This window comes from Conger conger, chromosome 16, assembly GCF_963514075.1.
Source record: "Conger conger chromosome 16, fConCon1.1, whole genome shotgun sequence".
Lineage (NCBI taxonomy): Eukaryota > Metazoa > Chordata > Actinopteri > Anguilliformes > Congridae > Conger > Conger conger.
Genome location: NC_083775.1, coordinates 2,432,442 through 2,455,893, shown reverse-complemented (window position 1 = coordinate 2,455,893; position 23,452 = coordinate 2,432,442). Strand labels below are relative to the sequence as shown.

Here is a 23,452-nt window from a genome sequence, read left to right as displayed (position 1 = left end):
GTACTCAATCTAATACTTTAATACTCACTATAATACTGTACTACTCACTCTAATACTCACTCTAATATCTAAATACTCACTATAGTGCTGATCACCATGAAATTCAGCTCACTCTGACACTCTAATGCTTTAATGGGGGGCGACATTGGCTCAGGCAGTAAGAGCAGTTGTCTCATTGGCTCAGGCAGTAAGAGCAGTCGTCTCATTGGCTCAGGCGGTAAGAGCAGTCGTCTCATTGGCTCAGGCGGTAAGAGCGGTCGTCTCATTGGCTCAGGTGGTAAGAGCGGTCATCTGGCAGTCGGAGGGTTCCGGTTCGATTCTGCCCTGGGTGTGTCGAAGTGTCCCTGAGCAAGACACCTAACCCCCAATTGCTCCTGACGAGCTGGTCGGTGCCCTGGGGTGTGAGTGTGTGTATGGATGGGTGAATGAGAAGCATCAGTTGTACGGCGCTTTGGATAAAGGCGCTTTGGATAAAGGCGCTTTGGATAAAGGCGCTTTGGATAAAGCCAGGTAATACTCACGCCATGCTGATCACCATGAAATCCAGCCAGTTCCATGGATCTCGGAGGAATGTGAAAGAGCCCACGCAGAAGCCACGGGACAGCACTTTGACCGTGGCCTCAAAGGTGTAAATACCTGTAAAAACATACCTGTCACAAGAGAGGGGGGGGTCAAAGGTCAACGGTCAAACAAACACAGCTCTGTAATCTCACGTCTTGATGAAAGCAATGATGAAACCAGCCCACTGTCAAAATGTACTGTCTGTAATCAAAGAAACAATATGGCTACTCACTCCACAGTTTTACTCCATGGTGGGGGGTTGCTCATCGTCATGAACACGCAGTTCGATAGAATGGTTAGCATGATGAACATGCTAAACAATTTAATGTAGAGTTAAGGAAAACTTTCAAATGATACACAAGACACCAGTAAAATGCAATGTAGGGCTATGCAAGTTGCAACAACTCCGAAGATTGTAGCAGATGCAAATAATCTTGAAAACCGCATGCAAACTCTGAAACAAATGATATGCAGTTTTTTTTTAATCTCTCTGCCTTGGCACGAAAACTGCAACACCTAGTTTGAAAATTTGATCCGAGTTGGGTGTGCCAGGCGATCTGCGCTGACAAGCAATGCAAGGCTTTGTTTTCATGACTCGTACAAAACCCTACCTCAGGAAATAATCTAAATAAGAAACAATTTGATGAATGTGGCCAGTTCTCTTAAATGACTCATTTTAGATTTATTTAGATTTATATGATTGCTCTCGCATGAGAAAGGCTTGTATAGCGCAGCAGGATGTACGTTCTGGAAATGCAGGATATGAATGAATGAGCACTCGAATGGCTCCTCTTCTCACGATGCTGAACGGGCTCAGCAGGTAGCAGGCAGGTTCGGCGTTAAACCTGAAGATGGTGTTCCCTCTGGTGACGACAATAAAGGTCTGGAAGGGAAGAGAGAGAAAGAGGGAGAGGGGAGAGAGATAAGTTTAAATTTAAATACACCAGGTGATTAACAACAAAGACATAGCTCATGAAAAATGCAATTAAGTTAATTTACAGATATTTTAACACTGCCAAAAAGGGGCATCAGAAATGTGTCACTATCCTCAACGTTGGATTTGTTAAAGATTCACTCAAGATTATCTTTGAAGAAAAAAAATGTCATGGTGTCTTGATAAAAAAATGATATAAGATAATTATAGTGTTAAAAGAGTTCAGGTTTCTCTGGACTATTTTATTTCTCTTGCTTGGTAGAGTATACGCACGTGTACGAGGCCAGGGTTTCTGAAGCTGTCAAAGAAACCAAACCTGTTAAGACACCATGACAATCTGACAACAAAAATATATTTGAGATATGAGGCGTCAAAATTGACTTCTTGTGAAAAAAAACAAAAAAAACAAAAAAAACAAAGGCCAAATATCTTCAGAATGAAAAGGGTTGAATGCATTCTTGACAGCAGATTTGAATTATATACACATACAAGGCCTCCCAGGGCACCAAATGTCAAACTATCTGGCAGTTTGCTTGTGCAATTATGACCATTTAAAAATCTGATTTCATGCAACTTGGCAATTTTTGGCCCTTATTCCTGTTGCGGGCAGACCCTAGACAGGGTCATTACACATTGTTAGTGGGACAAAAAAAAGTGCACTTATCCCTGGTTATGGGTATGCACTTTGTTGTACATCGCTCTGGAGAAGAGCGTCTGCCAAATGGCATTAATGTAATGTTATGAAATGTCATGTAAAAACGTCCAGGAGGACGGCAGGCCTTCGGGGCCCCAGGATTCGGGGCCCCAGGATTCGGGGCCCCAGGATTCGGGGCCCCAGGATTCGGGGCCGACGGCTCGTACTTTCTGGGCCTGGTAGAAGGGGTCCAGCTCCTCCAGGGGGATGTTGAGAAGCTCGGACGGGGCGTCTCCGTAGATGAAGGGCAGGTTCTTGCCGGCCTCCAGGTCGCTGCTGGGCTTGGGCCGGTCCTCCTCGTCCACCTCTACGGGCTTCTGGGCCTCCTGCAGGGCCTTCTCCTCCAGCATCCGCCTCTCGATCTCCGCCAGCGACTCCGGGGTGAAGCGGCGGAGCGCCTGGGTGCCTGTGGGGGGGGGCCGGCGGGCCATCTTCGCATTCTGCTCCACGGGAAACCACCACGGCGGGGTCCCTCAGCAACGCCCTGCGGAGAGGGAGGGGGGGAGTGGGAGGGAGGGGGGGAGGGGGAGGGAGGGAGGGAGAGAGGGGGGGAGAGGGGGAGAGGGAGGGAGGGAGGGGGGGAGGGGGGGAGAGAGGGAGGGAGGGAGGGGGGGAGAGAGAGGGAGAGGGAGGGAGAGAGGGAGGGAGAGATAGAGGGAGAGGTAGGGAGGAAGAGATAGAGGGAGAGGTAGGGAGGAAGAAGGGGAGTCTTTTGATGCTCCTTCTTTGCAAGACAAAAACCTTTCCACAATTAACCTACTAACTTCAAAATAACCCAAACCCACATTTACAAGCCCAAATCCCACCTCTTCCCACCCACCGCCACCCAAAAAAAAAAAAAAAAAAGAGATAAGTGAGTGTGTGAGAGAGAGAGAGAGCGAGAGAGAGCGAGAGAGAGAGAGAGAGAGAGAGAGAGAGAGAGAGAGAGAGAGAGAGAGAGAGAGAGAGACCAATAGAGAAAAGAGAAAAGAGAGGCCTTGACAACATCAGAACAGAAATTCTTGAAGGTCTTAAGTTATTCAACCTGGTTCTACAAACAGGCTGCCTCCCTGAGATCTGGAGCCAAGGGTTTATATGCCCAATATAAGTGGAGATAAATTTGACCCTGATAAATACCGAGGCATCTGTGTGAGCAGTAGTCTGGGGAAGGTTTTCTGCAGTATTCTTAATGCCCAAATACAGGCCCTCCTTACCGAACACTGTGAGTAAGAGTCCGATTGGCTTTCTTCCAAAACACAGCACAACTGACCCCCACACATCTTAATCAACTTCATCGACTTTAAAGAAGCATTTCATAAAAATCTGGCATGAGAGCCTTTATAAAATCCTGGAAAGCAGTGGAGGGTGTAAAGTCAAGAGACATAATTAAATCAATATATACTTGAAAAAAAACATTGCTCAATATCTACACCAATGAGTTAGTGGTGTTCAGTAACAGTCTTCAGGTTCTGGCCTCACTTAAATAAAACAAACAAAAAAAAATTATAATAATAAAAAAAGGAAGTTCAATTTCTGCTGAGTGCAGACAACCTGGTTCTGCTGACACCCACTGAACAGGGCTTACGGCAGAACCTGGATCTGCTGGAGCAGTACCGTCAGAACTGGGCCCTGACAGTAAATTTGAAAGATTCTAATCTTGGAAAAGATGCCCAGATTCTCAGGGAAGCAGAGGTACCTCCGTGTTCTAGGACACACCACACCAAGCTACGACTACGACACGAAGCTTTGGCCTGGCAGAGAATGCACTGACTGCAAAGGCCTGCAGGGAAGCCGGGAATCGTGGTCACGAGCACGAGACGAGACGGCTTGAAGAAGGCGTGTTGCTCTCCTTCGGGCCGCCGAGGGACGGGGTGTGGGCGGTGTATCCCTCAGCTAACACTAATGGGATTAGATGGGGTATAATTGTCTACCAAATTGGGGGGGAAAAATCCCATTACAACGCCATGTAAGGCTATATAGAAGTAACATATGGGGTCCACTCAGATCAGCAGAACTACACCAGATCAGAGAAGCATCCAGCAAAAAAATCCTGCATGCAAAATTCTGTAAAAACATACTACAAGTACATAGAAACACTAATAATACATGGAGGGGTGAATTAGGGCAGATTTTAAATTCTCATTCAAATTCAGAAAAGGACATTCAATTTTATTGACCATATAAAAATGAGTTCAACAAACTCCTTACAATTCCTGGCACTCCAAACCCAAGAGCACAGCCCAGAACAATATCCACTCAGTCATCTGGTTCTAAACGTTTCCAGAACAATGTTAACACCCACTAACACAAACCAGCTTCAAATCAGCACTGTTTCACAACTGCCCATTACAGTCAGCCAAATTATAAAACACATCAATAAATCCTATCTGGACCATTGGAACAAAAAAAACTTGTTATTGGGCCCTGAAGAGAGAGGACACACGGGTAGAGTATCTCTTCTCCATCAGAGATGCAGAGCAGAGACAGATCCTGACCAAGTACAGGCTCAGTGATCACACACAATATCAATATCAATTGAAAAAGGCAGATACAGAAATCCACGGCTACCAAAAGAAGAGCAAAATGCGGTCACTGCAAGACAGGAGGGGTGGCAATAGAGATGCACTTTCTCAAAATGTGTACAAATTAGAAAAATATGTTTCTGGTCACACTTGACCAACTCTCCGATACAAGGCTCAATCGTTCAGGCTCGACGGACTAAAGATAGCTACTGCACACTCTTCATTTTGTGAAACACGTCCCAAGACGTGCTTGAAGATGTCAACATCTTTTCCTTCGAACCGCGTGCCAACAGTCTTCCACATGTTCAAGTTACAGGCCTCACACATTGATATCATGGGTTTGATAACATCACAAGTATTTTTAACAGAGAGCGTTAGACTGCGAGATCAACATTTGCCCTTGAACCTGACTTGGAAATAAACTCAAAAGTCTTACGTTAAATGTTGGTTTATTGCACAGAGCTGAAATCACCCAACTGATCGCATCAAGAAAACAAACAAACTCCTATTTGTAATTCAAAATTGAGCTCCAGGCCACCGTGTTGAGCCTGTGGTGTAAATTTGGGAATTGTTTTGGATTCAAATACGGTTCTATGCTTGTCTGAGCTTGGCATCTATGAAATACTTGCAAAAAGTCAATGCAATCCCAATTAAATACCTTTCTTCAAGGTTTTGCACTTTTCACTGTGTTTTGCCATGGCAAATTTTCATTCTCCTCTCATTTTTAATTGGTCTTCAGTTACTAAGAAAGAACAGGATCCCTGTTTGGATGCCCCGAAAACAATAAGCAATTAATTTATATACTTATTTTAATGGGCCGTTGTTACTGGCATGATAGCTTTTTACGAAATGATTCACTGCCACTCTTTGCATGACATATGAAGTTTTGTCACCCCATTGTCAATTTTCTTTATCACATTACGCAGAAAAGGAACAGAAATAAGATTTTAAGTCTGAATATAAGCCTAAAATACGTGAGATTTTTGCAGTGTTTGCTGGTGTGTGTCACGGGGGTCTGATTCGGTCCATGTCCGGAAGCAGGCAGATCACCGCAGAAGCCCCACACTTTCAGCACAACACCAGCGTGAACATACCACCCCTGCATGGGGCTCACAGGATACACACACCCCAGTGTTACACATACCCCAGTGTTACACATACCCCAGTGTTACACTAGCCCCAGTGTTACAGATACCCCAGTGTTACACTAGCCCCACATGGAATGTGAACACACAGACACACTCACACTCACACTCACACTCACACTCACACTCACACTCACACTCACACACAGATACACACACACTCACACACACACAAACACAGACACAGACACACACACACACACACACACACACATACTCACACACACATACTCACACACACACACTCACACACACACACACACACACTCACACACACATACACACACAGACATACACACACACACACACACACACACACACACTCACACTCACACTCACACACACATACACACACAGACATACACACACACATACACACACACAGATACACACTCACACACACACACACAAAGACACACACACATCCACAGACGCACACAGACGCAGATACACACACACACACACACAAACGCAGACACACACATCCACAGACGCACACAGACGCAGATACACACACACACACACACAAACGCAGACACACACATCCACAGACGCACACAGACGCAGATACACACACACACACACACATAGAAGCAGACACACACATCCACAGACGCACACAGACGCAGACACTGAAATGCCTTATCATACCATACTAGTAATGTAGTACTACAGTACTGTAAGTATGTAAGTATGTAGGAGGGAAGCACATTTGTCCTGGAAGTCAGTCTGCCTGCTCCAGACAGGACAGGACTGGAGCGTGATGGTCAGGGAGCCAGGTCTGTCTCATTATCAGGAAGAGCAGGGCCATCGTACACATGAGCAATCGACTTAACCGGGACTGCATGATTGGCGACAAAAAACCCCAAATATAAACAAAAACACTGCCTTAAGCCACTCAGCATCATTTTGGGTTCTGAACTTTTCCTCAAACTTACCTTACTGACGTCAAAATGGTACGACCCTACCCCACATCAGAATGAAGTCGGCAACCCCCCCCTTCCCCAAGTTAACCCTTTTGAAGAACAGGTTTGTCCAAGGAATGTTCCAAGTGCTCCAAGAACTCTGCTGCCTTCAGTTACCATAGCGATTGCGAGACCACCCATGTGACTGTTTGGTTAAGGACATTCTATTCACATATTTAACACGTTAAAGGGCGACCCACCTTCCTCCCCACAACACCGCACTGCCACCGGCAGAGTTATTCGCTCAGTTCTCTCCCTGTTAGATGCTTTTCCAGGCCCTGCCGATGGTAGTGTAAGCAGTGAAGGCCCTGTGCAATAGGGCGTGTTTAAATGTAATTCGGCTGGTTCTGAAGCAGGTCGTCGGTCACGGCTTTAACGCCGAGCTAAAACACGTACAGTTAGGACGCTAGGCCGTCCAGCAGGACTCTAAAGGTCCCGTCCGTGCTCCAGAGCTCACGGTCTCCCTGGAGACGGCCGATCACGGGACAGTTTCTCCACAGAGATCCAGAGATCAGCTGAGCGATAGAGTTTCAGCAGATCTGCTGTCGGAGTGAAACGGTCAGGGCGCTTGTCCGAGTTTCAGAACTTCAGGCTGAGCATTTTCCACTGGAATAAAATGACAAATAAAATGTTTTTGTTTTTTTCACAATATACTCTTTTTTTTTTGCTTCTAATACTTAGGTGCAATGCGGCCCTGTTTTTGCAGAACTTTCTGCATTCAAAATATTTTTGTATAACTTTTAGTGAATTGCAAATAAATGTTACGTTTGGCGCGCCGTAGGAAACAGAAGGAGCTGATGGTCTCGAAACTCATGCGTGCACAAAAATAATGTCACATCACGTGCAAATATTGGAGACAAAAAATAAATGTAATAGGAAAAAAAAAAAATACGAAATGGATATTCAGTGAAATCCAAAACCCGAATGAGTGGGGGTGCCCTGCATTCTTAAGGACGGTTTGGGCGAAAAGCCAGCCGCCCAAATTTTCAAGACAAATTTGAAATTCTTTTTAAATGCTTCATGGACTCGCTTCAATTGGGTCCTTTGAGGAAGAGGTCAAAGCCACGCTGGTATCAGGGCCGGCGTAAGAACAATACAGCGGATCAGCGCTACGTGGGCGCCACATTTATCAGACTGAACCCTTCCTCTCTTCGCAGAAACGGCGCTCTTGTTTTTCTCCCGGCCGTTTCTGCGATTGCTTCACGACGTTCCCGTTCCGCTGCCAGATGGCCAGATAATGAGCGTGCGTCAACGGGGCGGTTCAGGATGAACGGTTCAAAAACCGCAGTTCGGTTCCCGGAATTGCGTCCAGATTGGATTCATCAACTCGCTCGCACACTGGCCCCCGGGGTGACACGCCGACTCGTGACTCTGTTATCGGGCTGACTTGTGCGCCTTGTGGGGAGAAGAGAGCCCTCTTTGACACTTCCCCCACACACACTGCGTGCACGCGTTCAGCTGACAGGCAGCCTCGTCGTTAAAGACACGGAGAGAAACGAATCGTTTTAGCCGCCGGTTCTCCAAGCAGCGAGGTGAAATGGGATCTTGACCGTGCTAGGTAATGGACAGCGATGTCATGTCCATCGATAAACAATGGGTCAGCGTTACCAGCTACCTGGGCCTGGTCCACCTCACGGTTTGCATGGTTGAATTATCGACATTTACATACACATTTTTGTCATTTGGCAGACGCTTTTCATCCATAGCGACTTACAAGTGCATAGGTTCTTCCACAAGTTAAAGCATCACATCCTGCTGTGAGTAGTATCTTATCTGCTCCGTACAACTGATTTGTTTGCCTAACTGTGAGCTGTTCTGTATGCTGTAGTCTGCCCGGCTCGGCTCCTTATTGAAGAGTGATGTGTTCTTGTGACCTGTTGTGTATTTGAGTGTCTTAGTTTGATGTCTTGCAGCCTGTTTTTTTCATGGCTTCTCCATCTTGACTGCAGCTGAAACTTAGCCAGTTGGCATTAACAGACATGATGATTAATCCCCGCTGGCCCTGTAAGAATAAACTTGTAAAAGTAAAGAGAAAACACCCTGATTAGAAAACCCTTAGAGACTCCTCTGAGTTCAGTTCAAACCAAAATCGCAATCTCAGAATTTAACTCTTAACCTCTCTTCACCGGATGCTTTTGGCATTTGGAGGGATTATTTACCCCTTTAAGCCACATTCTGTCACAAACAACTGTAGATTACATGAAGAATAGATGAAGTCCCACGTTGACATTGTGCCGATTATGCGATATCAGAAACAATGGTATTCACCAACCCTAAACGTCAAAAACATGGACACCTGGCCACTGAAAAGAACAATCTGGAAGAATTCAAAGACAATGTAAATTCCAAGAATTCAAATATTCTTTGCGCCAAGAGACTGACCGTAGAAAAAAACCAGCAAACATAGGGGTGAGACTGGGAACCATTGTTTCACAAAACAGGATTACTGAGTTCGCTGGATAGGTGCAAAACCTGGAACCCTCCTAAGTATGGACTCCTCTGGAACAAGGACTGAAGTTAAAAGAGCTGCTCCGGGTTTTACTCAGTTCAGTTATTAGTTATTCAGCCATCGCAGTAACACGGCTCGGGGAAATATCTCCCTGGCCTAGACAGCATCTCGCTCTTTTTCGAGCCTGAACGAGCCAAGGGTATCATTGCCATTGACAGGCTGGCGACAGTCTAATTCAGTACTCACTTAATGTCTTACTCAGGCTCACTCAGGTCAATAATCTACTGAAGAGGAAAGCGGATAATCTGATAATGTGAAGAAACACATACGTCCTCCGTACACCCCTCTGTTAAGCAAGTACGAAGAATGGCAAGTCTATAGCAAAGATACTCACTTTGAATCCAAATCCAGCCCCGGTTCTCTTTCCTCCACATTAACTGAACAACTCGAGACGTTAGAATTTTGTAACTGAAGACTGACAGAACTGACAGAAATGAGCTTGTGTCATAAATATGCTGTTTATATGCCAATCTGACAGGATTTTGACATCATAACATTCAGAGTACTACTCAGAACGCAGATAAAGCCATATAATATAAAGCAGTGCCACCGATTGGCCAGACTGTCTTCACACCTGACTCCCAGGTAAAGGGAGGAAGAACACACCTGACTCCCAGGTAAAGGGAGGGTGAACACACCTGACTCCCAGGTAAAGGGAGGGTGAACACACCTGACTCCCAGGTAAAGGGAGGGTGATCACACCTGACTCTCAGGTAAAGGGAGGGTGAACACACCTGACTCCCAGGTAAAGGGAGGGTGATCACACCTGACTCCCAGGTAAAGGGAGGGTGAACACACCTGACTCCCAGGTAAAGGGAGGGTGATCACACCTGACTCCCAGGTAAAGGGAGGGTGATCACACCTGACTCCCAGGTAACGGGAGGGTGATCACACCTGACTCCCAGGTAAAGGGAGGGTGAACACACCTGACTCTCAGGTAAAGGGAGGAAGAACACACCTGACTCCCAGGTAAAGGGAGGAAGAACACACCTGACTCTCAGGTAAAGGGAGGGTGAACACACCTGACTCCCGGGTAAAGGGAGGGTGAACACACCTGACTCTCGGGTAAAGGGGGGGTGAACGAACACACCTGACTCTCGGGTAAAGGGAGGAAGAACACACCTGACTCCCAGGTAAAGGGAGGGTGAACACACCTGACTCCCGGGTAAAGGGAGGGTGAACACACCTGACTCCCGGGTAAAGGGAGGGTGAACACACCTGACTCTCGGGTAAAGGGAGGAAGAACACACCTGACTCCCAGGTAAAGGGAGGGTGAACACACCTGACTCCCAGGTAAAGGGAGGGTGAACACACCTGACTCCCAGGTAAAGGGAGGGTGAACACACCTGACTCCCAGGTAAAGGGAGGGTGGAGAACCAGCAGTTCTCGGCCCTCGAGGACCGTGATTTGAGGAACAGGGCCCCGACAGGCTACCGTTTCATGCCCCAGACATATTAATGCCACTGCCGTACCTCAGCGCGGGAGGGTGACCCACAGGGGACCCCAGGAGATCCCAGGTGAAAGGTGAGGATGACGGGAGATCGAGGGCCACTCAGGATGTGCTGAAGAGGCCCCATCACCACATTCGCGCTTCCTGAGGGCCAACCCGACCGTGACGTCGTTCTTTCACCGTGTGTTACTCACCTGTCACTGCACAACTGAGCGACAGAGCAGACCCAGGTCAAATACAGATACTAATTACAACACATTACAATACATTACGTGAATGCCATTGGGCAGACGCTCTTATCCAGAGCGATGTACAGTTGATTAGACTAAGCAGGAGACAATCCTCCCCGGGAGCAACGCAGGGTTAAGGGCCTTGCTCAAGGGCCCAAGGCTGTGCGGATCTTATGGTGGCTACGCTGTACCTTAGCGACCGGACTGCAGGCTACAGGCTGCCACAGGAGGGTGAAGATGAGTCTGATGGGTTATGGAGACGGACAGCATGGAGACTAGACCGGGGGGCTGGGGGGGCTGGGGGTTTAAGCACACAGTGGCTGGGATAGTCTGGAGGACGGGGAGGGGGGTTTAAGCACACAGTGGCTGGGATAGTCTGGAGGATGGGGAGGGGGGTTTAAGCACACAGTGGCTGGGATAGTCTGGAGGATGGGGTGGGGGGTTTAAGCACACAGTGGCTGGGATAGTCTGGAGGATGGGGAGGGGGGTTTAAGCACACAGTGGCTGGGATAGTCTGGAGGACGGGGAGGGGGGTTTAAGCACACAGTGGCTGGGATAGTCTGGAGGACGGGGAGGGGGGTTTAAGCACACAGTGGCTGGGATAGTCTGGAGGACGGGGAGGGGGGTTTAAGCACACAGTGGCTGGGATAGTCTGGAGGATGGGGAGGGGGGTTTAAGCACACAGTGGCTGGGATAGTCTGGAGGACGGGGAGGGGGGTTTAAGCACACAGTGGCTGGGATAGTCTGGAGGACGGGGAGGGGGGTTTAAGCACACAGTGGCTGGGATAGTCTGGAGGACGGGGAGGGGGGTTTAAGCACACAGTGGCTGGGATAGTCTGGAGGACGGGGAGGGGGGTTTAAGCACACAGTGGCTGGGATAGTCTGGAGGACGGGGAGGGGAGAAACAGGGGTTCAGAGCACACACACACGTGGATCAGTGGCCAGGCAGCTGCTCCTGGCGATCAGGGCCCAGGGCATCGGGTTACAGCTGTGAGATGACTGCGCTCATTCCTGCCCCCCCCCCCCCCCTCCCCTCCACACCCCCGCCCCTTCACAACTCGCCGATAAACAGGCTCTGGCCTTACAACTCAGTTTACACTCCGAGAGGAAAAAAAAAAAGGGTTCTGAAAGGGCTCTTTGGCTTGACTCCACAGAGGAACCCATTCCAGTTCTTTGTGGAACCCTCCATCATCAGTGTGAAGCGTGAAAGCGCCCAGACAAAGAACCCTTCAACTAGATAGGGTTCTTCTACGGAAACACTGGTCCTCTGCTTTCTATTCCTCTAGCCTCTCCTGCGCCTAGCCGTCAGCTAGTTCCTCTGCCCACCGTCCCCCCCCCCCTCCCGAAACCAAGCTGCCACTAACCACTGCCCCTGCCCCCAAAACCACCACCCCCCCAGCTCCCTCCCTCCAACATGTCACATGTCACACACTCTCACACACACACACACACACACTCACACACAACATGTCTCTCTCAGTTTATCTTTCACTTGTCCTGCCAGGGACGGGGGGATGGATGTCTTCTGCAATCTTCCCACAACTATTATGCTTCACCCATATCGTCCTGGTTACTCTTTCAGAAGCCCCCCCGCCCTCTCTCCCTGATATAGCCCACCCCCCCGCCCCCCCCCCCACACATCTCCCAAAAGATGTTCTCCAGCTCTCTGTCCCCCTCCCACCGATTCTACGGTTCAGTTTCAGTGAAAACCCTTTGCTCCTTTTAATACACCGAATAGGCCCCAGAGCTGTTCCCACACAGCCAATCAAGAACAGCCAATCAAAAGCCACCAGCTGAGATAAACCATCAGAGGACCTGCTGAACAGAGACGCGTGCGTGTGTGTGTGTGTGTGTGTGTGTGTGTGTGTGTGTGTGTGTGTGTGTGTGTGTGTGTGTGTGTGAGTGTGTGTGTGAGTGTGTGTGAGTGTGTGTGCGTGTGAGTGTGAGTGTGAGCGTGTGAGTGTGTGTGTGCGTGTGCGTGAGTGTGTGTGTGTGCGTGTGTGTGAGTGTGTGTGTGCGTGTGTGTGAGTGTGTGTGTGTGTGTGTGTGTGAGTGTGTGTGTGAGTGTGTGTGTGTGTGTGTGCACGTGCCAAGACCCCAGAGGGCAGGACGAGGGCCACTTGAGGTGCAGAGGCTCATATTCTAGGATTAAGTGAGTCGTTGGGCTTTGCTGACTTGTTAACATGGCTCATGGTGCCCCTGCCCCAGCGGCTGTGAACCGCTCTGAGACACGGGGGTGCAGGGTCCCAAACGCAGGGCCCCAGAGACAGGGCCCCAGAGACAGGGCCCCAGAGACAGGGTCCCAGAGACAGGGCCCCAGAGACAGGGTCCCAGAGACAGGGCCCCAGAGACAGGGCCCCAGAGACAGGGTCCCAGAGACAGGGCCCCAGAGACAGGGCCCCAGAGACAGGGCCCCAGAGACAAGGTCCCAGAGACAGGGCCCCAGAGACAGGGTCCCAAACGCAGGGCCCCAGAGACAGGGTCCCAGAGACAGGGTCCCAGAGACAGGGCCCCAGAGACAGGGTCCCAGAGACAGGGCCCCAGAGACAGGGCCCCAGAGACAGGGTCCCAAACGCAGGGCCCCAGAGACAGGGCCCCAGAGACAGGGTCCCAGAGACAGGGCCCCAGAGACAGGGTCCCAGAGACAGGGTCCCAGAGACAGGGTCCCAGAGACAGGCAAAATACCAGGTACTGGAAAGGCCCCCTGAGCCCCTGAAGTGTAATAAGAAGGTACACTGGATGAACATTTCTGTTCTTCAATCATCAACCTTCCCAAACGTTCCCTGGGAGGACAGTAATGTTCTACTTGGGTACAAATAAGTACGTTTTCCAAGCAAAAATGTACAAATTGATTATTTATTGCTGGCTAAGGGTACAATTTTATGTACAGTACCTATAGGGTACTGCGACAGGCCATTTAGCTCAACGACGCTCGCTCTGAACGCTAAAGTTTACCGAGTGCTCACCGTTTACTAAAAAGCTTCATGGTATCAAGCACTGTATCAAGCTTGGTCTTGAACACCAGTGTTTCTGCCTCCACTACATGTCCTGGCAAGCTATTCCACACAGCGACCACTCTCTGTGTGAAAAAAATACCTCCTAATACCTGCCATCTGTGCGGCATTTGACCTTTTTTGAGAATATATGCCTTCATGGCTACATTAGTTCTACTAATCGCTCTCCTGCATTTCGGTTACAGATGAGAAAAATAACTCAACAAGTTTCTGCGGTTAATTTCTTTTTGCCCGGGCATTCTTCGACCACGTTTTTAAACGCGGCCGAGATGCAGGACGAGAGGCCACTGGGTTGCGAGCCCTGCAAGGTAAGCCCCCCACGTCCTCACTTCATAAATCCAGCTGCTCCCTGGCTACAATTAGCCTGGAGAGGATTAGAAAGAGAGTTTGTGACGCAACGAGAGTCCTCTCCGCACAGACGTCAGGCGCACCGGCTGCGTGGCTAGAGTAACAGCGCCGGCCCGCGAGCCGAAGGTCGGAGCGCTTTCGCCGAGAATCAAAAGACGCCGCTGAAAACCCTCCTGTAACGCATCGCAACGGTTCCGCCGTGCCGCTAATCGCAGCTACGGCGCTCTAAGGCGGTTTAAGCCGCGTCTTTGACACTTTCCAGTCACAGCCGAGTCTCAAAGCTGAACAAAGCAGGTTAAGCTGGGAGAGTAACCTGGTGGTTAACTGGTGGACTTAAACCATCTTAAACCAGCCTGAACAGCTTAGGCCATCAGGAACGGCATCTTCGATGAGAAGAAATGCCAACAAGTTACCGTGGAAGATATGAATTTAAACAAGCCCTGGATTCAGACAACATTTATCCTGAAATTTGACTCCTTGTTCAATGCAAGCGTTTGGCTTTTAGAAGTGCAGAATTCACCAATATTAACATGGCAAAGTAAGGATAGCAGCGTGAATACAGTGTATGGTTCAGACCTACCAATAAAGATTGTGTGTAAAACTGCAGAGCGCGATTGGGCAGGTGGTGTTCTGCTGCATCGTATCATTCCCCCGGGTCATTTCTGATCCAGATTCCAGACCTTGAGATGGACATCCCACAGTGCTGACACAGATCAGCAAGAGCACAGCTCACATTAGCCACAGAACATAGCAAAAAGCCTTCCTGAAACCATCCGCTGGTTTAAGAGAAGAGAGTTCCCTTCAACATAAAATTAGACGGAAGAATACCAAATGTAAAAACGGCAAATCCCCAATGAAACAGAACATTCTGAGAAATTACAACCAAAAAAACACCATCTTACAACCCTCATAAACCCCGAAAGATTAAGCGTGCACAAGATTTCTTGAGGCTGTTTAAGTTTCACCCCATATGCAAGTCAGTGCAATTGACACTTTCTGGACTCTTCTTGTGAGCTTCACAAATCAATTCACAAGGACAGTTCTGAACTCGCAAAATGACCAATGACAAGCACATATTGTATATACACACATATTTATAGAATGTATATAATTTGAATAGCACTGCAATTGCACAAGAAAACAGCACTGCAATCGCACAAAAATAGCACTGGGATTGCACCAAACATAACCAGTAATGTTGCAAAAGAAAACAGCACTACAATTGCACAAAATAACTAGTAAAGTTGCACACAAAAACAGCACTGCAATTGCACAAATAAAACGACTAATGTTGCACGATTGAATAGGGATGTGATGCTGGGGAGGGGAGGGGCTTGGCATCACACGGTGAACAGACACGCAAACTCAAACTGAAATAAACGCTTAGCTTACCACCTTTTTATTCACTCAAAATCAAATAACGAACGAAAAACCCTTCAAACAGTAAGGTATCAAGTAAAATATTACCAGGCAGGGAAAAGGAGAGGATACAAATTGAAAACTGACAACTGACAGGGAACCCAAAACAGCCAAAATATTTCCCTTAGGCCTGAAGACGAGGCCTTGTTATAAGGCCCATAAGTAGGTGGTGCAGTGATTACGATGAATGAAAAAAACTCTGAGAGTTGATATTGGAGTGAACATACTTCTGTGTAGCACCTGACCCAAGAGACTGACAACTGTCAAGTTCCAACAAAACACAAAGGGCAGAGGAACAACGCCAAGGTGAAATTCACAGGCAGACTACAACACCGCACGCTCCAGAAAGTTTTCATTTCAACTCTGAGGGAGACACATGGCTGGACCGAAACAAAATGAGCGCCCGAGCAATCTTCTCCGGGCTGCAATCGCAAGCACTCTGACTAGCCGCAGCTTTCCAGCGGGAAACACTGCCATCCAGATATTAAAATATCCACATCACGACGAGATGACAACCGAGCGCTCTTGAGCCATGGAAAGCCACAGGTCTGAGAACAGCGCTCCACCGCGCTGAGAGACAGAGCCCCGCACGTGGGGGTGGAAAGCCACAGGTCTGAGAACAGCGCTCCACCGTGCTGAGAGACAGAGCCCCGCACGTGGGGGTGGAAAGCCACAGGTCTGAGAACAGCGCTCCACCGCGCTGAGAGACAGAGGGGGGTGGAAAGCTGTGGGGATCGCCACACTCTGGACCAGGAATGAAGGCACCCCCCTTCCCGACATAGGACGGCGCGCACAGAGATCCCAGTGTTGCACTAGCATTCCCGGGAATGTGAGCGATGAGGTATTCCGGTCCGGAAGTTACATGCCTTTAGGCCTCTGGCCCTAGGACAGGGATAATCGGAGGACATGAACACACTCACACACACACTCTCACACTCTCTCACACTCTCTCACACTCTCTCACACTCTCACACTCTCACACTCTCACACTCTCACACTCTCACTCTCTCACTCTCTCACTCTCTCACTCTCTCACTCTCTCACTCTCTCACTCTCTCACTCTCTCTCTCTCTCTCTCTCTCTCTCTCTCTCTCTCTCTCACTCACTCTCTCACTCTCTCTCTCACACACACAAACAGACACACACACACATTCTCTCTCTCACACACACACACACAAACACATAAACACACACACATTATCTCTCTCACACACACAAACACCTAAAGACACACAGATTATCTCTCTCTCACACACACACACAAACACAAACACACACACATTCTCTCTCACACACACAAACACATAAACAGACACATTCTCTCTCTCTCACACACACACACACACACACACATTTTCTCTCTCTCACACACACAAACACATACACACACACACATTTTCTCTCTCACACACACACAAACACATACACACACGCATTATCTCTCACACACACACACACACACACATTCTCTCTCACACACACTCACACACTCACACACTCACACACTCACACACTCACACACATTTTCTCTCTCTCACACACACACACACATTCTCTCTCTCACACACACACAAACACATAAACACACACACAGTCTCTCTCACTCTCTCTCTCTCACACACACAGACACACACACACACATTCTCTCTCTCACACACACACAAACACATACACACACACACATTATCTCTCTCTCACACACAAACACCTAGATACACAGATTATCTCTCTCTCACACACACACACACACAAACACATAAACACACACACATTCTCTCTCACACACACAAACACATACACACACACATTATCTCTCTCACACACACACACACACAAACACATAAACACACACACATTCTCTCTCACACACAAACACCTAAACATACACAGATTCTCTCTCACACACACAAACACATACACACACGCATTGTCTCTCACACATTTAAACCCATAAACACACTCTCTCTCTCTCTCTCTCTCTCAGTCTATGAAAGGAAAAGGAAAGATAACTTTGTGTCCTGCTGCTGTACAGACCTGCACTGTGAGCCTCGTCACTGGGTTCATATCACACCCCGCCCGCCGTTCAACACCCCGTCACCCCTCAGTCTGCCCCAAAAACACGCACCTTTCTGTCTCCCACTCCGCTCCGGTCACACCTCGACCCTCCTGTGGGCTCCGGTGTTTGGCAGATGGACAACTTCCCTAATGAACAGCAATAAGGCCTTACTGCAGGTGATAATGAACAGCAATAAGGCCTTACTGCAGGTGATAATGAACAGCAATAAGGCCTTACTGCAGGTGATAATGAACAGCAATAAGGTCTTACTGCAGGTGATAATGAACAGCAAGAGCATAATAATAATAATTATTATTATTATAATAATATCATAATAGTGTATTAATAATAATACATATTATTATAATATTATTATAATTAAATATATATATATAATATTATAATAATATTTCCTGTCAGATTGCCAGATTCATCAGCATTTCAAAGCAAAGACGAGCATAGGGCAGTGTTGGTGACCTCCAGTGCCCTCTGTTAAGACACGGAACAGCCGTTTCACCCACACAGATCTGTACTGAGCTGACTCAGCTGAATTGAGAGAAGCCACAGACACAACACGGCTTTCTCAAACTGACTCTGGATGCAGCGAGAAGTTTTTCAGTCAGCATCTGAACACACAAACACGGTCAAAAGAGCGCGAGGGCGTTGCACAGTAACCAGGGCGCACTCCAAGTCCTTGGTGGCAGAGCGGACCGCTCTTTCCAACAACCCTTCCATCCGAAAAATGTTTTTACACCATTGCCTGCGGAGACAGTGAGGTGGCAGGCCTCGAGGTCCGGGCAGGGAGCCAATAGGATCGCATACATGAGGGGCACCGCCGACACCCCGATACAAAGGAGGAGGAGCTTGTACCCGATCTCGCAGGTCTCAGGAGGGGCCCGTGGGGGACGCCACACTGTCGTGCTAATGCTAACTCATGCTAATGTCACGTTCCGTGCCCTTTTTCCTGTTCTCCCCACGTTCTACGTGCTCTCTGTGCTCTCACTCCGGTCCTTGTTTTCCCTCTCTCCTCATTACATGTCTCCGCCCTTCACTCCCTATATGGACTTCCTTCCTGTCATTCATTCAATCATCTCACCTGTTCCTCGTTATCTGTTCCCCAGCTCCCGCACCGGACGATCGTTTAGTGTCATCTGTGAGTGCACTTATTCCTGCCCGGCTGTTCTTTCCGTCGGGAGTTCGGCCCGCTTTCGTACACGATCCATTTCTGTCCCCTGCTCTCACTTCCCCTTTCCTTTACCAGTGTGGTTTCTGTTCTGCTTGCTGGATAGTCCGTTGATGACTTCTGCCAGGACTATCTGTATCCTGATTCTGGATTGTTGTTTTTGTACCGTTGCCTGCGTTGGACAGCCTCCCTGTTACTGGACCTTTTGCCCGTGTCACAATTATGCACCCGATTACCTGTACTATACCTGCCTGCCTGGATATCGAGCGCAGGCTGAATTCTGTTTGCCCTTCATTAAAGCCGTTTGTCACTCTCCCTGAGTCTGCGCTTGGTCCTTCTGTCCCGCTGACTGGCAGCGAACCCAGATCAACGGCCCGGTGTAATGGTACCCAGCATCCTTGAGGTTTGACACTATGTCTGGGGAGGGGGCTATAAATAACGCTGGCCCAGGCCGGTCAGGTGAGAGGCGGTGGGGGGGGGCAAGCGGGGCAACAGGTGGGCACCCCTCTGCCAATCAAAAACCCCTCGAACACACTCTCCCACAGGTACACGCAGGTGTGCACTGAGGCCACCTTCAGGTCAGCTACCTGCAGCTCCCTCTCTCCCTTCTCTCTTTCTCTCTCCCTCTCCCTCTCTCAACTCTCTGTCTCCCTCTCTCTCTCAACTCTCTCCCTCTCCCTCTCTCAACTCTCTATCTCTCCTTCTCCCTCTCTCAACTCTCTGTCTCCCTCTCTCAACTCTGTCTATATCTCCCTCTCTCTCTCTCTCTCTCTCTCTCTCTCAGCTCTCTCAGTCTCCCTCTCTCTCTCTCTCTCTCTCTCTCTCTCTCTCTCTCTCTCTCACTGTCAAATGCACAATCGCATTGCCTTATAGGCAGGAAATACGTTTGTGGAAATGGCCGAAGGTTATAGGCATTGGGTTTTAACGTTAAAGCTCACTTTCCCTCGCTGTCGCTCTCAGTTCCTCTCGTGTGGCTGTCACACGCGCAGTACGAGTGAAACATTAGATTGTGTTGCTCGGTGCAGCTATATAAGAGATTAATGAACAAGTCAGAGATCACATTGAGCAGATCGAAGATAATGCGACAATTCTGTTCCTCTGATACGTAAGAGGGCGAAATCCTGAAGCCGTCCATTTCATTGAAGGATGTAGATATCCTTTCACAGAGGGGGGAGGATGACAACAAAATGTGCCCCCCCTGCCCATAAAATGCTAATTCCTATATGACAATCAGGACTGTGAAATTAAAACGATGCAATTCTAAAACACTAAAAGTCAATTCTTCAAAGGGTTAATTATGCCAGTAGTATTCTCCTGCAAATGTGTGGTTTATATTTTACACCACTGCGGTCGTTAGCCCATTTAATTCAACGCAAGATGTTGGAATACATGCCCACAATTAACAGGAACGAGGGACGATGGAGATTTATTTTCTCTTCCACTCATACCTCACTATCTTCTGTTTTCCATTTTACTTTCAGCAAGGCATTCATCATAAGTTATCTCCAACGAGCCCCAAAAAACAAGATCATCACATAGACAACGTAGAGAACAGTCTGCACATTAAAGAAACATGCTAAACGGGCAAGGGACTGCCGGTCTACATCTGAAATGCATGCACTCAGCTCAACTCAAGCTCATAAAATGAAATGCAGCTATCAAATGTGTCCCAGGAAACTGACACACGGCAGAGGCTCAACGTTTAACCCTTACCAGGAAGTGCGCTAGCTGTGCGTTCCATCCACCTGCTCACAAAGATGCAAAGCTTTTGCACCTTTCTCTGCTCTCCTTCATCACAGTGACTAAACTGGACACATGGTTGCAGTACACAAAGGTTTCATTGTCAAATAAGACTACCTTCTGTCTTTATAAACGCAGACGGTCAGCTTTGAGGACAAACTCAAACACTATATCAAGGACTAGGTGTGCTTATTCATCCAGGAGGCATCTCCTAGTTCTTGAACTGAAAATGCAGATATCCAAAAATAGAAGCCTATCCACTGGGTGATTGTCATGGGTGAAAATACCTAAAGCAAAAAAACGAGACTCGTGCCCAGTGAATGGTCATTAAATATTTGTCATTTTATGACCAAAAACTGAACGCATTACGAACAGCTGATCCCGTCGGCACGTGCAGCACACGGTGTAAACAATATAGCGAGATTACGCGAAGTTCAAAACCGCCCAGAGCAGGCGTCCCGGACGTCTAAGGTCCAAGCACACGCTTCAACGCTATGTAACACTGACGGCCGTTCATGCAAATTGGCGACGGAGAACACAGTGCTTTTTTCTTTTTTTTACCTTGAACAGTTAAAAAAAAAAAAAGGAAAAAAGTTATTTCCACAGAAGCCGAGTTTTAGCCCGGCGAGTAGTCTTCCTCCAAGCTTTTGCTTCAAGACGTTTGGCCCCCCACCCCCCTTTCTCCAAAAGCCAGTCCACGCTGCAGGGCAGCTGTTGCTGACGCAGGGCTGTCTTGGATGAAACATGAGAGCTGCTTCAGGTAGGATCATCACTTAGGATACGCTAAACCTTTGGCACGCTTGTTTCTCGCACCGTGGGAAGACAAACGTATCCCAGTGAAAACTGAAAAAGTCCTAGTAAGCACGGCGGAGGGCGTATGTAGGACATAAAACGGACAGCCTTCGCTGTTCAGGGACCTGTCGCTTACCGACACATTAATATGATACGTACTCAGATAAAAGGCACGACTAAGGGTCGGCTACAAGAAGCCAACACGGATTCATGGTTTATCATCTCGCCTTTACGTTTTCAATTTTCATAAGTAGCCATGCCGCGCTAGAACAGTTCGTAAGAACTACAGTTTTGTGAGCCTTATTTGCTCGTAATCCTGTAAGTATTCGAAAAGTAATCATTTAACGGCTGAGTGCGCTTAGAGCACAGCGTACTCACTATAGCGCGCCCCTTGTTTTGTTTCGTAAACTGGCCTCAAACTAATGCCACTTTGTGCGCATACGTGCGTTTTTTCGCTTCGCTCTTGGACTACGCTCTCGCCGTTCATCTGGCTGGTATTTTGGGCGATTGAAAACCAATACAACGGCATTGACAGTTCTTGAAAGACGCCGCATTCTCGGCACCACTCGCGTCTTTCTCCAGTTGTCTTCGCTGATCTAGGTACGCTGACGCCTGTGTGGCGTGTCGCCTGCCAGACGGGCGTCTGCGCGCTCCGGCGGGATTGCTCGGGAGTTTTCTGCTCGGGAAACATTTGTCGGTGAAGAGTAAATACATCGCAGACAAGTGCGTGGGCTGTAAATTAGAACTACTCGGCGGCAGACGTTTGGAACGCCCCAACCTCCAAAATAAATAAATAAGTACATTAATATGTATTTTTTTAAATACATAAATACATTATATATTTAAAAATATAAAAACCCATCAAATCAACTGTTTTTTTTTTTTTTTTTAATGCAGCTACATCTCTCTGATGTTTCAGACTACTCCCACGTCCAGATAACCCATATTAGCCCAAAACGTACCTTGCGTAAATGTTAATTCAAAACTTCTACTCTAGAAGTTCTCTTGAAAAATAATAGCTTTCAGTAGCTAATAAAACTTTTTTTATTCTGATACTTCTTGTACAGGGCCAATATATCTCTATAGTGTATTCAAAATAGTGAATCCCACTGCCTCAGACCATCTTAAAAGCCTCTTTGGGGATTTGATTGAGGCTTTTAAATTCATTAAAGGGATTAACAAAGTGAATTTTCGGCGATTATTCACGGTGAGTTCGGTTCGCAGAACGAGAGGGCATAAATGGAACTTGGCAAAGATAGGATTTTGTACATTTAGTACAGATAGTATTTTTTCACACAGCGAGTGGTAACTGCGTGGAATAGCTTACCAGGACACAGTGGAGACAGAAACACTAGGGGTTTTCAAGACCAGGCTTGATACGGTGTTAGATACTGCCTAATTTGCCTAGAAGCTAAAATGTAAGTACACTTAGGGGTAGGAAAGGCAAGCATTGCTGGTCCAAATGGCCTGTTAACTTACGTGATATTATCTATTTTAATAGTACTACGGTAAGTAAACCAAAAGGCAAACAAGTCTCCCATAGTGATGACTGACAGTTGCAATTATCTTCTTGGCCCCCAGGGGGAGACCTACTTGCATATGGGGATGCCATGTTTGTCTGGGATTGTCTAGTGCAATGTGTTTACCTGCTGTGGCTAAAATAACAAAATTACAAAAAATAGTGTTTGAGTTTCAAATTTAGGTGACATCTCATATAACAAACACCTGCATTCAGCTGTCACTTGTGCTTAACATTAAAACGATCATAAGTGTAATAATTCCATCCAAAAGTCCTTCGGTGAGTCAAATTGGTGGTTGCAAGATTGTCCAGGTGGGTTCCCTCTGGGTCCTCCCACAGTCCAAGGAATTGTAAATTAGGGTAACTGGTGTATTCCCACATCTTGCCCAGTG

At 47.7% G+C, this 23,452-nt stretch overlaps 2 protein-coding genes across 4 annotated transcripts in view; one reads left to right on the top strand and one right to left on the bottom strand.

The window, feature by feature from the left end:
• The window catches only part of LOC133115266 (sodium channel protein type 4 subunit alpha A-like), a 49,073-nt gene extending 26,950 nt beyond the window's left edge, over positions 1 to 22,123 (bottom strand). Inside the window, exons 1-5 of one of the 3 annotated variants that reach the window (XM_061225090.1) lie at positions 21,311 to 22,123; positions 2,357 to 2,673; positions 1,326 to 1,444; positions 794 to 883; positions 522 to 650 (exon numbers count right to left, since the gene is read on the bottom strand). In XM_061225090.1, the coding sequence (XP_061081074.1) occupies positions 522 to 650; positions 794 to 883; positions 1,326 to 1,444; positions 2,357 to 2,620 (602 nt within the window). In that variant the 5' untranslated portion in view covers positions 2,621 to 2,673; positions 21,311 to 22,123. Of the gene's footprint in view, positions 1 to 521; positions 651 to 793; positions 884 to 1,325; positions 1,445 to 2,356; positions 2,674 to 18,922; positions 19,396 to 20,722; positions 21,184 to 21,310 lie in introns of those variants that run through there. The other 2 variants (XM_061225092.1, XM_061225091.1) reach the window with 2 other exon arrangements.
• On the top strand, positions 13,173 to 13,697 carry LOC133114903 (proline-rich protein HaeIII subfamily 1-like). Its single transcript, XM_061224594.1, has one exon. The coding sequence runs from the start codon at positions 13,173 to 13,175 to the stop codon at positions 13,695 to 13,697; it is 525 nt and encodes a 174-aa protein (XP_061080578.1).
• Positions 22,124 to 23,452: the final 1,329 nt, after the last annotated feature.

Coding starts and splice junctions, on each gene's coding strand:
- LOC133114903 (XM_061224594.1), top strand. CDS start 13,173: ATGGCTCATGGTGCCCCTGCCCCAGCGGCTGTGAACCGCTCTGAGACA.